Consider the following 19,441-nt stretch of genomic DNA (forward strand, 5'->3'; position numbering starts at 1 on the left):
GTATATGGAAAGAAGCCTCAGGGTCAGCCAGCACTCGGCCCAAACCCAGCCTGAGACATTTACTAGATGATGCAGTGGATACAGATCTGGGCCTCAGTTAAAATTCTGCTTCAAATACTTTTTAGCTGTGTGATCCTAGTCACGTCACTTAACTTCTGTTTGCCTCGGTTTCCTCATCTGGAAAATGAGAATAGAATAGCCTCTACCTCCCAGGGTTGTTGTGAGGATCAAATGAGATAATAATCGTAAAGCACTTAGCACAGTGCCTAGCATATAGCAAGGGCTATATAAGTGTTAGCTATTATTTATTATTATTATTGTTATTATTATTACAACACGTCTGTGTGACGCTGGGTAAGCCATATATCCCTCTGGAGAAGCAGCATGGTAGTATGGATAGAGAGTTCTGAACTGGGAGTCATAAGACCTGAGTTCGAATCTCGCTTCAGACTACAGCTGTATGACGTCAGGCAAGTTGCTAAACCTCTCTGGGCCTCAGTTTCCTTCGGGAAAGAAAAGACGCAGGCTCAGCCTCTAAGTCCGTTCCAGTTCTAAGGTTTAAGATCTATGACCGGTGCTCCAAGGAGCTCTCAGAAGCGATTGGAAACGGACTCCTCAACAACGAAACCGCCATTAGTACTGCCCAAAATCTTAATAAAAAAAAAAAAAAGATTAGAGAAAACAACTATCACCACCCAAGCCTCCCTGAGGTGCCGGGACACAGCGACGCAGGCGCAGAAGGTGCACATCCTCTGTCGTCTTGACGTCGTCTGAGCCCATCGCACTTGCGCATTCTTTGCGTCCTCTTCCGGCAGCCGAAGCTCTCGCGAGAAAAGCGAGTCATCCCGGGAGCTGAATTCAAATAGGCTTGGCGCTGTCCCAACGGTGGCAGAGTGAAGCCGGTTGGTGAGTCCGGAGCTCGGGACTGGGGGCGATGGAGAACGGACACCTCCCTCCTCAACCGGGAGTGGGGCGGGCGGGGAGGGGTGCTATGAAGAGGGGGAATAAAAGTGAGGAGGGGAGGCAGCGGAGAGGGAGAGGAGGAGGAGGCCTGTCTCTGTGTGTGTGGGTCGGCGTTGAAGGGATGGTGGTGAAGAAGAGGCGATGGTGGGGAGGGGGCGGGTCACTTCCTAGACGAAAGACCCTCCCAGGCCTTCTGTTTCTTCGCCTTCATTTGACAGATGAAGAAACCGAGGCTCAAAAAGCTTAAATGAGTTGTTCAGGGTAATACTGTTGTTGTTTGTCCTTTGTTCTGGGAGAGAACCACGATATTGGAAGGTGATGTCACGACTTGCAGTGAATTGGATTTAAGGGAGGGAGGGAGGGCCGTCCAAGGTCGCCATCCTCACTCTCCTCCAGAGCCATCAGGGTCCAGTGAAAAGATATATATCAAAATAACTGGTGATGTCCCCAGATGTTTGAGGCAGTTAGTTTAAGTGACTTTCCCAGGGTCACACAGCTCAGCTAGTAAGTGTCTGAGGTCACATTTGAACTCGGGTCCTCCCAACATCAGGGCTAGTGTTCTATCCACTGCGCCACCTAGCTGCTCCAGGGGCCAAGTGTCGTAGTGGATAGAGTACTGGCACTAGAGTAAGGAGGACCTGGGTTCAATTCTGGCCTCAGACACTTGACACTCACCTGACACCCCCCCCCCCCCCAGCTCTTTACCACATTCCCAACAATTTCTATGAGATGTGGATACAGATAGAAAAGTGAGGTACCCCTGCTCTCTAGGAGTCTACATCCCCTACAGGGAAGGTCACACTGGATGTGGGTTTCAGCCTCGAGTCAGGTGGGAAATTCACCACCTGTCCGTATTGACCATTCGGCTCCAGGCCCTGCAACTTCCTCCACTTTTGTTTTGCCTCTTGGGGACCAATCAGAACAAGTCTAATCCCTCCTCTGTTGGGAAACCTTTTAAACCTTCTTGCTCTCCGTGGGTGCTTTGACAAGCTACTTCTCCCTGAACTTTAGTACAGTCCTCCTAGGGCTGCTGTGTGGCAATCAAAGAATTGTGAACTAATATTTTATATGGTGAGAGGGGATTTCTAGAGGGGAAAATTTAAATTGAGTTAAACTAACTCTTGAAGGATCCTCAAGAATGCCCCAAACTGAGTTACTCTTTGGGTCAACCACCCAATTCCTCCTGGAGACTTGGCAAAAATAGATTTAGAATCCTTAGCATGAGAAGGCAGTATGGGGTAGTAGATAATACTGAAGCCAGGCTGGAACATCACAAAGAGTCAGGTTCAAGCCTACTTCTACACATATTAACTGTGAATATAAGTCACTTTGCCTTTCAGTCTCTCTGTCCCCACTTCAGCCCTTCCCTCTCTCTAAGATTCTTAAGTTACAGAAAAATTGCCTATGGCAGAAATTTTCATGCCAAAAGTTTCATTTCACTCAAGTCACAGGCATTGATGTTTCTATTCCTTTAACCTCCCCCTCCCCCCATAACCTAAAAGGCACTGGAAGAGACCTTAGAAGTCATCTAAACCAACGTATATATTTTCCTCCTGAAGAAATAGAGAACCAAATTCACATTTTACAAAAAAGGACCTAATGGTAATGTATGGGTACACGCTAAATTATCAAATGGAGACAGGAGCTTTTGGATATGATGTTAGAATGGGTTACTGGCATTTCATTTATAGCTGTGGAGAGGGAAGAGTTGAAGCTCTAATACTTTTGATGTAAGCCCACTTGGACAACCTTCATTCTAGCTGGATGCCTGGCCTTTTTAAAAGTATTTCAATAGGGCTATAGGATTTACATTTCTTTGGCCCATTCCTGAGACCCCCACCCCTCCTGAATATTTTAGAGCTGCAGTTGCAAACTTGAAACAGAAAAGCTAATGGGGGAGGAAAGGGGAATGTCTTTGGTGGCCTGAACCATCTACTCTAAAACAAAAGTCAAGTTTAGTTCTCTTCTTCTTCTTTCTTCTTCCTCCTTCTTTCTTTCTTCTTCTTTCTTCTTCTTCTGCCAATGAGGGTTAAGTGACTTGCCCAGGGTCACAGAGTGTTAAGTGTCTGAGGTCATATTTGAACTCAGGTCCTCCTGAATCCAGGGCCAGTGCTCTATCCACTGTGCCACCTAGTTGCCCCCTAGTGGTTTTGTTTTTAATAAAGTAAGCTTATGCATCTGAAAGTTAATACATTTTGAAACTACTAAGAGCATAAAGTTCCTTGAGTTAAAATATAAACTTAATTCTAATTAAGGAGAAAGCTTGCTATTTAAGTATGAAAGTTTTTTGATTCTCATTGTTTCCTTGTTAATTATATTAGTTAATGAAGGTTATAACATCTAATCTGCTTTTCCTTTAAATTTTATAGACCACTTTTAAGTTCATTCAGTTTAATTTTTTGCTTGGATTTGAGCTCAAATCGCAAGTAATAAAAACTAATTTTTGGATAAAGGAAATCAATTTGATTATTAACAGTTCAGGAAATAATATATTCTGTTTTCACATGAAAACTATAATATCATTACTAGTATTCTTATTATTTCTGTTATATTTTGTATGAGCTCTAACTTTTTGTGTTTGTTTTTTCCTAATAGATTGAAAGCAGAGAAATAAAATGGAGTCTGAGGTAGTTTTGAATCTTCGTCGTCAGCTCAAAGAAGCTGAAGAAGAGCGAATGAAAGCAGCACAGTATGGTTTACTGCTATTGGATAGCCAAAGTGAGCTGCAGAACCAGTTGGATAAAATGAGAAGTGAAATAATGACCACAACAGAGGTAGGATTCTTTATTTGGACTAGATTGCCACTGAGGTCTCTTCTAACTGTAAAATTTTGTGATTTTCAAGGAAGGCTTTTGCTGTGAAACACTATTTCCTGGTGAAATCAGTTATTGTGTTTTCCCTTTTAAGATTGATTTCATCATAGAAAAGAGATCTCAGTCTTTCCAATAGGATCATTCCACTTAGGAAAACTCAGAGACAGAAAGGCACAAAGTTAAGAAATGAGCTTTTGAAAAGTACCTGCGCTTAGATTTAGAGTTTTTTTACAAGTGCAGTTTGATTTCTTACATTACAAAATTCAATTTGGTTACATTATTTTCAGACAGTGATATTTAAATAACTCCATTATTTTTAGTCATTTATATGGATAGCATTTATTTTGGGGCTTTTTAAAGGAGAAAGGACTACCTTTAATTCTGTCATTAATACAGGTATAAAGTGCGTGAAATGAAAAATGGGAATTAAAGCAAGATCTTTCCTGACTTCCTGTTCTTTCTCTCATTCTCTGTTGTTTCCCAAAACTAGGTCCTTAGCCCTGTGCTGTTCTATTTCTACAGGTTTTTCATTGACCAGACACCTGGAATACTTTGTTGTTGTCTTTGTTATGGTAGTGTATGTAATTACCACAGAAAACTTTAGGAGTGCAGATTAGCAGCTGCTCTCTCATTGAGAGAGTTGCTAGGGGCACTGAGAGTGACTTGCCGTTTAATGTGTTTAATGTCAGAGATGGCTCTTAAATCTAGGTATTCATGATTATGGCTGGCTCTTCAAGTCATACTGCCTCTCAGATCTATCTCTAGCCCAATTCTTTTACCATCTCTCACATTTTGAATGTCCTAGAACATAAATTCTTTTTTAGACAGCTTAGTTAGGAGACCTAATTTCTAGTCCCACTCTTGCTTTTAGTTGCTTAATGTATGACCTCAGGTAGGACTCTTAATTTTCCCTGGCTCTCATTAAGAAGAAAGGACATTACATTCAGTGACTGTTGAGAACCTTCACAACTTTCAACTCTTATCTCTCACATCCTATACATTGAATTTGAGAGGTCTAAAGTGAAATTCATTTGCCTTTCCAAGTCCAAATTGACTATTTTTCCTATATTTCCTACTTGAGGCAGTCATGCAACCATTTCTTAGTCACTGACTTTATATTTTCTTGATGTTTTTTATTTCAAAAACACTTTTCCTGCTATCCTTATTGTTACTAACCTTATTTAGGTTCTCATAGACTCATACCTCGCTTATTATAATAATCGGCATCTTCTACAGAGCTATAACTTACACAACATTTAACATACATTTTATTCCATCGTTAACACAACTCTGGTGAGATAGTGAAAATATCATTTTTAGCTCACAGATGTGGAAATTGAGGCAGAGCAAAGTAAAGTAATTTGTAACAGAGCCAGAATTTGAACCTAGAACCTATTTCTACTACATAAAACTGCATCCTAATTGGTTTTCCAATTACAGAGCAGTGGTAGGTGAGAAATATATCTATGTGATAAATTAGTTTTTACTTTATTTGTCTTATAATTAAATCTTTCCCTAGAATTATGAACAAGAAAAATTTACTCTTCAGCGAGAAGTTGAACTTAAAAATCGAATGTTGGAAAGTGTGAACTCTGAATGCGATGCCATTAGACAGCAGCAAAAATCGCAGCTGGATAAACTAGAAGAAAAGTTATCAAGGAACCATGGACAGGAAGTGAATGAACTTAAAAACAAGGTTTGGGTCATTTTTTTTTCAAGTTTTTATTTATATCTTCTTGTTATATCACATTCATTTCCAAGTTTATCCCTCTCTCTTCCCATTTATATCCAGCCATACCTTCCTTGTAACAAGAATAGAAAAAGGGGGAAAAAAGCTTCTCAGCAAAACTAATCAACACATCAGCTGACTGTGACAGTCTATGCAATGTTCCACACCTATTGTCCCGTATCTCTGTGCAAAGAAGGAAGGGAGGTACAAGAGGTACATTCTCTCATCCTTATCTGGAGGCCTCTTTTGGTCATAAATAAATGGTGTTCAGTTTCATTTTTTTGGTTCTTTCCATTTTTGTTGAAGTTCTTGTGTATGTTATTTTCCTGTTTCTAACTTCACTCTGCATCACGTCATATGTCTTAAAACTTCCCCGAATTTTTCATATTCATTTTTTCATATGGTACAATAATATCCCATTATTCATGAGCCACAATTTGTTTTACTGTTTTCTTATTGAAGGACATCTACTTTGCTTACAGTTTTTCGTTACCACAAAAAGTGCTGCTTATGAATGTTTGGGTGTGCATGGGACCTTTCAGTTGTGGACCTCTATAGACATTTTCATCACTTTTTAACATAATTCAAAAATACTTTCCAGAATGGTTACAACTCCACTATCAGTATGTTAGTGTACCAGTCTTTCCACACTTCATCTAACATTTACTTATTTCCATTTTTTATCATTTCAAGTTTGCTGGGTGTAAGGTGAAACCTTAAGAAGGTTTTTTTTAATTTGTATTTCTCATTTAGTCGTTTGGGGCAGTATTTCACATGATTGTTAGTATTTTGTCATTTTTCTTTTGAGAATTGCTTGTTCATTTCCTTTGCCTACATGTCTATTGGGTCTCTTGATATATTTGTGTTATTTCCTTATGTATCTCAGATACCAGACCATTATCAGGGGGCCTAATTTTTTAAAATAACAAAAAAAAGCTTAATGTTTACAGAATTGTTTGAAGCAAATAATAAAGCTATAAGGGAGCATGTCATTTAACATAACACAGTCAAAATAATATAACAGTGTTTTCCTCTTGGGGGAAAAATCATCTAAATGAATATGTTTGATTGACTCAGCCATTGGCCAGCCTATCATCATAGCTTGCTTTGAAGAAGGAATCTGTAGCCATTCTGGGAAGCATTTGCACAAAATGTCACTAAACTTTGACTCAGTGAATACCTCTATTAGGCTATACCTGCCAAGACATCAAATAAATAGAATAAGGAAATAAACATAAAAAAAAATTATAGCAGCTCTTTTTGTAGTGTTAAAGAACTATAAGTAAAAGGGATACCCCTCAATTAGGGAGTGGTTGAATAAATTTTGGTATATAAATGTGATGGAATGAAGGGGATAGTTTCAGAGAATCCTGGGAAGACTTGTATGAACTGGTGCAGAGTAAAAGGAGCAGAATGAGGAAAACAATTTATATGATAATCCAATAAAGATGAACTACTTTAAAAGACTTGAGAATTCTTATCAACTCATTGACCAAACGTGATTCCAGAGGACTAATGATGGAGCCACACTACTTACCTCCTGGTGGACTTAGGGTATAGAGTCAGACAAGTATTTTTGGGCATGGCCAATGTGGGAATTTGTTTAGCTTGATACAAGAGTCCCCCCCCCCCCATCCCCCAATTGAGAGAGAGGTAAGGGGGAGAGAAAATAATTTTTTGTTCATTGAAAAAAATTAGATTAAAAAAATGTTGTTATGTCTAGTATATTCTGTTTACAAAAGTTTGTATTTGTGATAAATTTTATAAGGATTTCATTCCAAAGTTATTACATTAACCTTTAATTACTACAACTACAATTTCCCATAATTACCTATTGTGACTTGGTTACTTTTTACATCATTGTATATTTTTTTAAGCTGGAAAAGTTGAAAGCTGAGTTAGATGAAGCCCGCCTAAGTGAAAAACAGTTGAAACACAAAGTAGAACATCAGAAGGAAATCTTGTCTGCTAAATCAGAGGAATTACGGATAATGTCTGAACGTGTACATGAAACCATGTCTTCAGAAATGCTGAGTCTTCAAATTGAGATAACTGAGTTGGAAAGTGTGAAGGTATGAATTTATAGAATACAATTTCCTGATTCTTTGTTTGAGTTATCTTTTAAAGTATGATAGTTCTATCTCTTAGAGTAAATGAACTAGCTTTCAAGATGAAATGGTTATTGATCTAACTTTTATTAATCTCATTAGAAAATACTATATCATCTTTTTGGAGACTTAGGGCATATTTTAATTTCAAGTTTAATGGGATGCTTATGCTACAGTGACTAGTCCTTCATGAAATAGTTATTTAATACTGGTAGATGATGAATATTATGACAAAGATTAGAATCATTTCAAGTATAAAACAGTTTTGAAATTGAAAATTGTGATGCACAAAGTTTGTATCCCTGCAATCCTACTCTGTGATTTGATTACCAGGAGGAAACCTAAATTTTCAGGAAGACAAAATACACAAAATATCTGACTCACCAACGTTCCTAAGATTTGTGTAACTACAGCTATAAAATATTTTACAGAAGTAGAGACTTCAGTAATTGGAGAGACATTCATTACTCATGGTTGGGGCTGTGCCAAAATTAAAATGACTTTACTACTGAACTTGTAGAAGTAGACAAAATAAAATTCATTTAAAACAAAAGGCCTAAAAACTCATTTGTAATAATGAGAAAGAGATAACATTACCAGGCCTCAAATTTTATTATAAAGTAGTCATCATCAAAACTATGTGGTACAACTTCTAAGAAAACTTGAAAGCACTTTGACAGAAATTAAGTTTAGACCAACATTTTATACTAAAATGGGTACATTAACTAAAAATAAAAAAAAACCACACAGCAAAAATAAATACTAAAATCAAATATTGTGATAGTTAAAATAATTGTAAAAGACACAATTTTGGGTGAACTATTATCAACCTCCACTGGTAAGGGATTGACAAAGTGGCTCCTTAGCCTCTTGTAGTCCAAAGAGATTATTATGGAGGCCCATGGCTATTTTTTTAGGTTTTTGTCCCATTTTGATAATAGGTGGATCATTATACATGAACATCAGGTTAAAGGACTGATAATTCTTTTAATTCAGGACAATATCTCTTATATAAGGTAATCAATTGAAGGAATTTATACCCCACTCAGACTGAGCCAGTATGCTTGCTTGTACCTGGGTATGGTCTTGAGAGGGACAGCAAATCTGACTTACAGTATTAATAAAAAAGGGGGATCTGAAGTTCCCCATGATATATTGGTCACTAATAATTATTTCTCACAGTACCTTTCACACCTTTGGTTAGGGGGAGAATTCTTTTTTTTTTAATTCTCTTAAAACTTTTAAAATTGTATTATTCTTGCATTTTTTTATATCACTTTCATTTCTGAACTTATCTTTTCCCCTTTACTCCTTCTCAGTGAGCCATTCCCTTTAAGAAAGAAGAAGAAAAAAAGAAGAAAACAAGATACTCTAAAACAGCCCATATCAGCCAGCATTGATATACATTCCACACTCCTAAACTTAGGGGGAAAATTCTGAAACAAGACAGAGGCAATCACAAAAAATTGGTTTTGACCTCATAAAGTTAAACTGCTTTTGTGCAAATTATTTACAAAGATAGAAAAAAAATGAGACCGAGGACAATATTTTTATCTTATATCATTGAAAGTCTGATAGTTAATATATTGAGCTTGACAAAAATCTATTAACACTAGGAACCAATCTCAAATAGTAGTTAAAACATATGGACAAACAGTTTTCAAAAGAAAATTGAAAAATATGAATGACTATTTGGAAACAGGCTCCAAATCACCACTGTAAGAGAAATGTAAATTAAAATAGCTTTGAGATTTCACCTCATACCCAGAAAATCAGGAAAGATGACAAATGCTGGGGTAGAACCAAGAGAACCTGGAACACAGTGCTGACAATAATGTGTAAATGAAAGGATCTCAAAAAGAAATTTGTACTCTGAGTGCTGAAGTACAAAGAAATACTTCCCAATAATGGCAAGAGGACAGAGACATCTAAGACAATATAGTATTAAATTGTCATTATATCAGATGTTTTTGCCTAATTACCCTTTGTCAGAAGGGAAGGTCCAGTTGAGGTAGGGACAGGGCAGGTACGGGGAGCAGAGTGTTGAATTAGCCCTGATATCTTAATAAAAAGGCATCCATAAAACTTGTTTTTGTTTTGTTTTTTAAAGGAAACAAATTCTCAGAAGGCCTTTGGGACCCACCATTGGTTCCCAGCTAAGAAATTAAGCTACTTTTGGGCCGATACTTTGTATATTTCATCTTTTCATAGGATCTTCAGTTTAGCAATGGAAGGGACCTTCTGGAGGCCATTGAGTCCAACTCCTTTATTTTACAAATGATGAAGCTAAAGCTGAGAGAGGTTAAGTGACTTATACGGGGTCACAGAGCTATTATTAAGTGTCTGAAGTACTATTGGAACTGAGGTCTTCCTAAATCTGAGCCCATTGGTCTATCCAATATGCCTTGTAGCCCCATATGTTTTTTTGTTTATTTGTTTGTTTTTGGTGAGTCAGTCAGAGTTAAATGACTTGCCCAGGGTCACACAACTAGTGTTAACTATCTGAGGCTGGATTTGAACTCAGGTCCTCCTGACTCTAGAGCCGGTGCTCTATCCAGGGTGTCACCTAGCTGCCCCTGTTTTTTGTTTTTTAAGAAATGTTACTTGGATTACCTGAAGAGCAGCTAACTGAAAAGTTCTTTATGAAAGTAGTTTTTAAGGGTTTTTTTTCCCCATTTTGAACAGACCAGTCTTGAAGAAAAAGTGAATGAGCTGCAATACAGACAAGAGCAACTAGAACTTATTAATAACAACTTACAGCACCAAGTAGAATGCCTTCAGGGGGAAAAAGAAGACAGAGAGAAGGAAGTTGTTTCGTACTTTAATGCACTGGAGGTATTGTATTAGAGGTGTCCTCTATCTCCAACCTTTGATTGGTTTTTCAATTTACAGATATTGTTTTGATTTTCTTCTTTAATTTAGAAAGCTCGTGTAACTAATCAGGAACTACAAGCACAATTGGACCATGCATTACAGCAGGCCTTGGACCCCAACAGTAAAGGCAACTCTTTGTTTGCAGAGGTACTTAAAGTTTGAATAATGAGTTAACTGAACAAACCATTGCATCTTTTCTACTACTCAAAGAGGTATTTAAAAAGTGATTGTTTTCTAGGTGGAAGATCGAAGGGCAGAAATGGAACGACAATTGATCAGTATGAAAGTCAAGTATCAATCTCTTCAAAAACAACACTTATTTAATAGAGAACAGATGCAAAGAATGAAGGTCAGGAATCATTGTCAAGCATCTATTTGTAATTGTGCAGAATCTTGATATAGGGAAATTTAAATAAATATACTCTCAAGAAAGAAGACCAAAAGCTCCAGGTTATCATGCAGGACATATATCATGCCTTTCCCCTCTACCCCAATCTGCTCCCCACCCCCTTATTCAGGAAATCTCCAACTTTTTAGTGAATATCATTCCAAAGTTTTAACAAGTTTGAAACAATGTTATATATGGTTGTTGAATTCTTAAAGCCAGTTAGTAAAAGTCTATTTAGCCACTGTTGTTCTTCATTTATAATATGTATAGCTCTATTCAAACTAACTGATATGAATAGCTCCACTTTAGGAAGCCAGGGACACAGATATTCTTTTTGTTTTTTGTTTTCTGTTTTTTTGTTTTTTACAGGGCAATGAGAGTTAAGTGACTTGCCCAGGGTCATACAGCTAGTAAGTGTCAAGTGTCTGAGGCTGGATTTGAACTCAGGTCCTCCTGAAATCCAGGGCCAGTGCTCTATTCACTGTGCCACCTAGCTGCCCCAAGATACCTATTCTTAGTGAGGCAACTGGGGTTAAGTGACTTGCCCAGGGTCACACAGCTAGTAAGTGTCAAGTATCTGAGGCCAGATTTGAACTAGGGTCCTCCTGACTCCAGGACTGGTGCTCTATCCACTGTGCCACCTAGCTGCCCCTGAACACATCTATTCTTCGTGTAACCCTCCCAGTGAGCTCAAGATAGTGGTAGACACATGGGCAGTCATCTATGATGCAGCATGCTGGTGTGTACAAGTCTTCATGGCACTTAAGTATTTATAAATCATATTGCAGGTGTTAGGCTAAAGACTCATAATTAGATGCATGGCATTATACAAGTATATAATCTTCAAACAGCCTGAGATACCTTAATCCTATTCTTGTTCAGGGATCCCATCATCCCTACCTGTTGGTCAGTGTCTCTCTAAACTCTTCTTCCTTAAAGTAGTACTGGCTTCTTGGGGCCTGGGTCAGGAGAGGAAGGGTAGGAACAGGGAAAGTAGTAGGTAGAAGTTGTAGAAGGAGAAGTGGATATTCTTGCCAGCCTTAACCAACCTGCCTTATCCCTAAGGTTGCTCAAATCTCATGGATGTTTTTAAAAACATTTTTTGGTAGAAGAACTTAATTTCTGTTTGATAGCTCACAGTTAATTGAAATTTAAAAAATTTAAGTTATTAGAAAGCCTTATTTGCTTAAAAAAGAGCAAAATGGCAGATTGATGTGAAAACATTTTGAATTATTTTTATCTCTATTTTCCTTTCCACTTTAAATATGATTTTTGTCTTTTATACATATTTTAAAACAAAAGATGTTAGCAGATGCATTCACAAATATATGGTATACTACTGTATACGTTTTCACAGATGTACTGAAACAATGCCATTAGAACAAATATGCCAATAAGTTGTTGTTTGTCCTTCATTCTCAAAGAGGACCGTACTATCAAGGTGATGTCATGACTTGCAGTGAATTGGATTTGAGTGAGAGAGGGCTGTTCAAGATCACCAACTTCACTCTCTCCTCTAGAGCCATCTGGGTGTGGTGGCAAGATATATATCAGGACAACCAGAGATGGCCCTGGATGTTTAAGGCAGTTGAGGTTAAGTGACTTGCCCAGGGACACACAGCTAGTATGTGTCTGAGGTAAGATTTGGACTCAGGTTCTCCCAACTTCAAGACTAGTACTCTATTCACAGTTCCACCTAGCTGTCCTACGCCAATAAGTACTGACTATCTGATTCTGGTTTCTGGGTTATTTTATTTAGCTTATGAAGACTATTGCATTTTTCTAGTTACAAATTGCCACACTGCTACAGATGAAAGGGTCACAAACAGAATTTGAGCAGCTGGAACGCTTGCAGGCTATGTTAGAGCAGAAGAATGGTGAAGTAGAAAATCTTTTAGTGAAAATAAAGCAGCTAGAGAAATTTAAGGTATGTATAACACCTTTTTCATAGTTTTTTGTAGCTGAAAAATGTTAAACATTTTGATCTTTGAAATATACAATCTTAATGCAGAAATATATTGGCTTGGAATATTTTATATGATTTCAACTAAGTATATTAATTCTACAATAAACTTATAATCATCAGATAAAATTATTTCAGTTTTTAAAATTATTCAGGTTCTTTTCCACCTCTAATTCTTCCATTTGTGGGTACCATGAAGGGAAAAAAATCAAAATCCCTTAAACATATTTCTGTCCAATTTTAAAAGTCACTATTGGACATTATTTGTTTATTTTGTGATTATGATTCTTTTCTTCAGCATTTATATGAAAATATGGAATCTAAGCCCTCTACTAGTTCGTGCACTCCTGAGGATAACACATATTATATTGATTTACTTCAAATGAAGCTTGAAAACTCAAAGTAAGTACTAGAGGTAACTAGGATGTAGAGAGATAGCATTTCCCCCCCATTTGTTTCTGTATAGTGTACTTCATTGCGATTTTTTTCTTCTCATATTGACAGCTCAAAATTAAGAATGAGTTATAAAAAAAAAAAGTAAATAGTAATGTGAAGAGAGTAATGGTTTTGTTTACATTCAGTTTTATAAATTTATGTCACAATGAAATACACTTTAATTTTCATGAATAGAATATCAAAAACATCTTTCTAAATTATTTTATGTTTTCCAAAGGATAAAATTACTTCATTCTAAACTTCAAGGAATTTATCCAGTAAAAGTAGATATGACACATTGTGTCCTCCCCTTCTCTGATCCCTGTTTTGATTTTTGAATTTTTACTGAGAAATTTTCATGAGTACTATTACAATTTAAGTTGATGTGACTTTTAATGATATGTTCATTATAAAGTACCCTGTAGAAAAATACCAGCTGTTTTAATGAGGATTTAAACTAATTTTTTTTAATGACTTTTAATTTGATGTAACATTTGTTCTTTTAAAACATTAGATGCATTCTTTAAAAACATTTATTTGCTTTGATAGTGATTACTCATTTTTTTCCTCCACAGCAAAGAGATTGAAAAGGCTAGAGATGAGCTATCCTTACAGCGGATGAAGGCATTATATGAGAGCCAGCGGGTTTTGGAAGTAGAGAGAAAGCTTTTTGCAAATGAAAGGCATCTCCAGCTTTTCCAAAGTGAAAATATGAACCTGAGAGTTAAACTAGATGAACTGAAAATGAAATATGAACCTGAAGGTATGTAAGTCACATAATGTAAAAGAAAATATGTACTGAGTAGATTTGAAAATACTGATTTTCAACTATAGCCTTACTAATGACTGAACACAAATTAGACTATATACAGTTGATATTATTTTATAAAGACTGTGATCAGAACTGACTTTAATGTCTTTAGGGTTTTTTTTTTGTTTGTTTCTTTTAATATAGTCTCCCTATATGGTTATTCTTTAAGTTTATTGTAGAACAAGCACTTGCCATTGTATCAAAGATTTAGAGGTTTTCTTTGAACTTCTTGATGATGAATTTATGGTATAGTGGCATGTGGTATTTGTTTAAAAAATCTTTGTAGCTAAGAAGCTTGGAAATAATTCTACTTCTCTAAATCTTTGAATCACATTGGGATTTTCCCAAAGATTCTCATTATTTTCTAAAAGCATTTTTCTTTAAAATGCCATGCTATATCACTTCTCAAGTTCACACAAATTGGATACATATTTAAGAATAAAATAGTTCTTTCTTCTGGTACATCAGCTTCTTTGTTCTGCTTGTAACCTCAACAGGTGGCTCACCAGGTGTACTGGTAGCATTTCTTAAGGATCTCTTGACATTGTGTAGATACCTGTGACATATGTGTCTATTTATTGGTTATCCCTCACTCTATTTTCAGCCATACATATCTCTGATACCTTTTTGCCACTTTTGTACAGTTCTTCACTGGCAAATCTGACTTCCTCTTTATGCTTACCATGCATATATCTTTTCCTTCCCTTTTGGTTTTCTTTAGTTTTAATTATTTGAAGACGTGGCATTCCTTGGCTGGAAGCTAGGTTACCTCATATCCAGAAAGTTATCAAAAGTTAGCACTTGGAACAGATCTAAGAAATCAGAATTTGAAGCCATGGAATAAGATAATAGGAGGATAAAAGTATCTTTTAGAGCGTGCCCTCTGTAAAGGTGGATTGTGATATTTTTAAGTCTTTGAGGGTAGGAATTATGTCTTAATCGTCTTTGTATCTCCCCAGTGCCTAGCTTAGAGCTTAATTCATATAGGTTTTTAATAAACATACATTGATAGTGAGAATATTTAAAAAATAATAGTGCATATTAGTGGCATCTGGCATTTTTTAAAAGCTTATCATTTTAACCTGATCGAAATATTTTTCTTCTCAGAACCAGTCGAAATGCCTGTATATAAAAGAAAGCGTGAGAAGTTACCCCTGGATGTACCTCTTTCTAAAGATGTAGCTACTACTAGCACTGTCCCTGAAGACCCTTTTAATTTGACCTCTAACAGTGAGGCTACGACCTCTAACAGTGAGACTGTGTCCTCTGCCAGTAATCTAGGAGGAGAAAACCAAATCCTGTCAGAGAATTCTGGGAATTCAGCTGTGACTCTCCCCCAAATCCAACCTGTGGATAAAGAACCTCTGAAGGAAAAGAAGTGTGTGAAAATTGTTGGGATTCCCTCCAGCCCAGAAGCTTTACGTGAAAAAAATGGCAATGCTGCTAATCCTTCCAGGTCAGTGGCCACTCTAGTGTCTCCTCAAGGCAGTGGTGGGCAGGCACCTTCGTCTGTTTTCTTTCGCTGCATGACTTGTGCTCTTCGTTTCTTTGTCTGTTTTCTTAGTATTGCATGCAGTGCAATCCTTCAGCTTCACTTGCCTCCCTTCAACTTTCCCAAAATTCTAAAAAAGACTAAAATGATCTCAGGTAAAAAGGACTCATAAGCAGCAGAGCTCTGCTCTCATAAATTTAGAATTGCCTTTTTCATATAGCAAGGTTATTTTGTCTTTGAATTGGAAGCATCACAGATAATTTACTAACATGTTCTTTGAATATGCTACTTTTCCTAGTTCAGTTGTAGTCCTGAGGGGAGATTTCATCTGCCTTCTTTCTAAAAAGAGCATGTCCTGAGAAACTTCATCTCGGAGAAAATTGTTTTAATCTTTGATTTGATCCTGAATAAGTTGTCAGGTTTTGAATCTTAAGAGCCTTCAAGAATATGCTTTGATAGTTATGTATTCTGATTCTACCAAAGCTAATCCATTTCAGTTTTATCATTTAAACTTGTCCCTGTAAAGCATTTAGTGTCTACGTGATTAAATGTGGGTACAAGACATGTCTGAAGGAAATGCTTTTTTAAGGGCTTAGTTACCTTGAGAGGCAAAAGAGATTGGTTTTGGATAAAGGAGTTTCGGAAAAGAAGTGAGTAAGAGCAAATTAATAGAAGGGATTGATAACATAAAATAGGAAACTAGGAAAGTTTTGGGTGGTCAAGTTTGTGTAAGTAGAGAAGAATAGAAGTGTCAAATTAGTGGAAAGGAACTGTATGCAACAGAGGTCATTGACTTCTACAGTCCTACTTGCAGTGTGAAGTTAGGGTATGAATGCTACAGTCTGCCTAAGGCTGGGTCAAGTTGTAACCCAGAAGAAAAAGGGAAGACATAATTGAGGGAAATTGAGAGAAGGGACTAGAGAGGGAAAAGAGAAGGGAGAAAAGGAAATTGTAGAGTTGACTTTGGTGCCACAGGGTTACCTATTTATTACCACTGTCCTAGGTGTGTGGGGAAAACGAAGATGAAAGTTACTTTACAAGAGTGAAATAAGACATTCCACCTTGTAGTAAGGGCTACTTTATATACTTAGCCTTTATCTTCTTTTAATCAACATGAAATACTTATTCAATGTCTATTAAGTGTAGAGGACAGATCCAACACTGTAGGAAAGAGAAGATAAAAATTGTACTGTCTTTGGCTTTAATAAAAACATGTAAAATTATTTTCAAATAGAAAACATGGGACATAAATTGAGCACTTTTGAAACATGTGACCAATATTTCATTTTTCTGCAGCTATGGAATCTTCATGTTGTAACTTTTAAATTAGGATGTCTTTTATTATGGCATTTACAAGATGAGGTGTTCTAACACTAACTTTTTCTGAATGTTTCACAAAGCATGTAGAAGTTGCAAGTGGCATTGTAACCTGTAAGGTACATAATATGTAACTTTGACAATTTCAAAGCTAAAAGTAATTTTAAGAAACAATATCTGAGGCTTCATGTTCCAGGTATTGTTAAACTCCAATCATTAACTTTTCTATGTCTATGCTTCATTGTATGAGTATGCTTGATTTTTGTATGTTTCTGTGGAGGTCTCTTAGAATTGAATAATGCAATCTTTGCTTTTTCTTATTGCATTTTGTCAGTCCTTAATGAGTTTGGCAAATTTATTTAAGCAAATAGCTATTTGATGTTAGATGGGCTGCATATTTATGTAGCACACTAACATCTTGCAAGTTCACAAAAAAATCCCCAAATACAACCTTCTTTTGTGACCATTTGCCAAAATAAGACTTTCTCAAATCTTTTAAAATAATTATTATACTAAACTATGTAATTATACTTAACATGATCCTAAAGCAGTTTTAATGCATTTTAAATAAAGATTTCCTGTCTTGCATGCTTCACTCATAAAACTGACAAACTTGCTAAAAAGAATCAATATGGTGGTATTGGTGTTTATAATCTATAAATTCTAAACTCCACTAATCATGGCTTTCTTTTGTGTGTGTGTGTGTATAAGTGTCAAAATCTTATGTATGTACACTCAGTGCTATTTTTTGGTCACGTAACACAGAGGTTTCGCATTTCTGTGTCATTCTTGGCTTTTTTGTTTAGTGAATAGGTACTTAAATCTCTTCTGCACAGCATGCTGATTATGAATATCCTTATGATTAAGATATTTTCCCTTTTTTGTTGTAGCCTGATTGTTAGACTTGATCATGGCTGATAAATTATTGATTTATATAGAGGAAATAGTGCTGGATATGAAATCAGAAGTGGGTTTAAATCCTGACTCTGATACCTAATGGTTTTTTGGCCTTAGATAAAGCACTTAACCTGTTAGGCCCTCATTTCCTCATTTGTAGAATTAGTTGATTGAACTAAAGAACTTCTAAAGAAGTCCCTTCTTTCAGTCTAGGATGATATTTAAAATAAAGAAACCAGTAACCTTTTAAATGAGAAGCATAAATGTAAAAATATTCCCCCAAATTAAACAATGACTGGACCTTTTTAATAGTCTGAAAATACTGGTTTTTTATGTGTGAGGGAGTGTAGTTCAGCTAAATCAATGCAGTACTTTACAGTAGAATTTTTATTTTGAACTTTCCTTTTCATAAATAATTGGAATTTAGAGTGGATGCTTTGCTGCCTGTAGGTTATTAGCTGCTGAATCGAAACTCCAAACAGAAGCTAAAGAAGGGAAAGAAGCTACAAGCAAACCTGAGAGAAAACCTCTTAAGAAAACATACCCTACCTTATATGTGTCTTCCAAACCAACTCAGGCACAGTGTCCTCAACAATAAAGCTGTTTGCTTAGTAATAAAAAAGTACAATTTGCAACCTCCCCCAACACCACCCTGCCCCCCAAAAGGCTGTTGAGCACTACCTTCAATTGTAAGATTATTTTTGATAGGCATCAATTTGTGGGTGAAAATATGACTCATTGTACCATTACTTCATTTATAATTCTGTGACAAAATAGTCCATAATTACTTTTGCCATTTAGACTTTGACACTACTAATTTCATAAGTAATAATTATAGGTATACCAAAGTTTTAGTGACATTTTAAGGTTTAGTAATTAAAACTGAACTAAAACTTTGGGACACTCAGTACTTCAAAGACTTTTTATAATTTTTATAGCCTAAGGTGCCATAATAACACAAAGTATTAATGAATGCACATATGTATAGTTCCAGTTTTTTGTATTTTTTTATTGAAGTAAAAAGGTACTTCAAGTATATTAGAAAAGAGAAATAAGGTGGGGGGCATTGTTTGTAAAATTAGTGTGGTCAACATGCTGAAAGATGGGAATCCTTTGTAAAGGAAGTAATTTCCATTTTTGCCATAACTTGTGTTTTAAATTCACATTATATTTTCCAAATGCATTTCAAATAGGTGCTTTTGAAGTCTGTAAAGCATGGAGATATGTGGGGAAATTTTTTATTTCCTTTTTTAGACAGTATGGAATGGGTATTAATGATGTAAAAAAATTAAGGAATTTTTGTATTACCTAATATGATTCTGATTTTACTAAATAAAAAAACCTTATGAAATTATTGATCTATTGTGAAACTTATTTATGTGTGTGTGTGCTTTTTTTTGGAAGTCACCTTATATAAATAAACTACCAACTAAAATTCACCATGTAACAATAACTACTTTTTCCTCACTCTCAACCTCTGATTAAACAAATGAGAAATGTTAATCTGAATATATAGAGGATTTGGAGATCAAAGGGATTTGACAACCAAAGAAGCTCATTAACTGTCAAGACCTATAGGTTTTATTAAGTCATTTTAATTAATAAACAGTGCCCATTATGTGCAGAGCACTATGATAGGCACTGAAGTGGG

General features: G+C 36.1%; 1 protein-coding gene across 2 annotated transcripts; it reads left to right on the forward strand.

Moving 5' to 3' along the window:
* The first annotated feature begins 829 nt into the window (after positions 1-829).
* Positions 830-19,077, forward strand: SPDL1 (spindle apparatus coiled-coil protein 1). 2 transcript variants are annotated; one of them, XM_043985753.1, is made up of 12 exons: positions 830-906; positions 3,559-3,737; positions 5,296-5,472; positions 7,383-7,577; positions 10,299-10,448; positions 10,536-10,634; positions 10,726-10,836; positions 12,662-12,802; positions 13,137-13,240; positions 13,849-14,036; positions 15,192-15,540; positions 18,241-19,077. In XM_043985753.1, the coding sequence occupies exons 2-12, from the start codon at positions 3,579-3,581 to the stop codon at positions 18,386-18,388; spliced, it is 1,821 nt and encodes a 606-aa protein (XP_043841688.1). In that variant the 5' UTR covers positions 830-906; positions 3,559-3,578; the 3' UTR covers positions 18,389-19,077. The 2 variants fall into 2 exon arrangements, with proteins under 2 accessions (XP_043841688.1, XP_043841687.1); XM_043985752.1 differs by lacking the exon at positions 18,241-19,077 and having other exon boundaries at positions 15,192-16,143.
* Positions 19,078-19,441: the final 364 nt, after the last annotated feature.

The sequence above is a fragment of the Dromiciops gliroides genome, chromosome 2 (assembly GCF_019393635.1).
Source record: "Dromiciops gliroides isolate mDroGli1 chromosome 2, mDroGli1.pri, whole genome shotgun sequence".
Taxonomy (NCBI): Eukaryota; Metazoa; Chordata; class Mammalia; order Microbiotheria; family Microbiotheriidae; genus Dromiciops; species Dromiciops gliroides.

Excerpts from the sequence above, each read along its gene's own strand:
- SPDL1 (XM_043985752.1), top strand. The coding sequence starts at position 3,579 with ATGGAGTCTGAGGTAGTTTTGAATCTTCGTCGTCAGCTCAAAGAAGCT. Across the intron at positions 12,803-13,136 it reads AGCAGCTAGAGAAATTTAAG|CATTTATATGAAAATATGGA; the intron begins GTATGTATAACA and ends TCTTTTCTTCAG. Across the intron at positions 14,037-15,191 it reads AATGAAATATGAACCTGAAG|AACCAGTCGAAATGCCTGTA; the intron begins GTATGTAAGTCA and ends TTTTCTTCTCAG.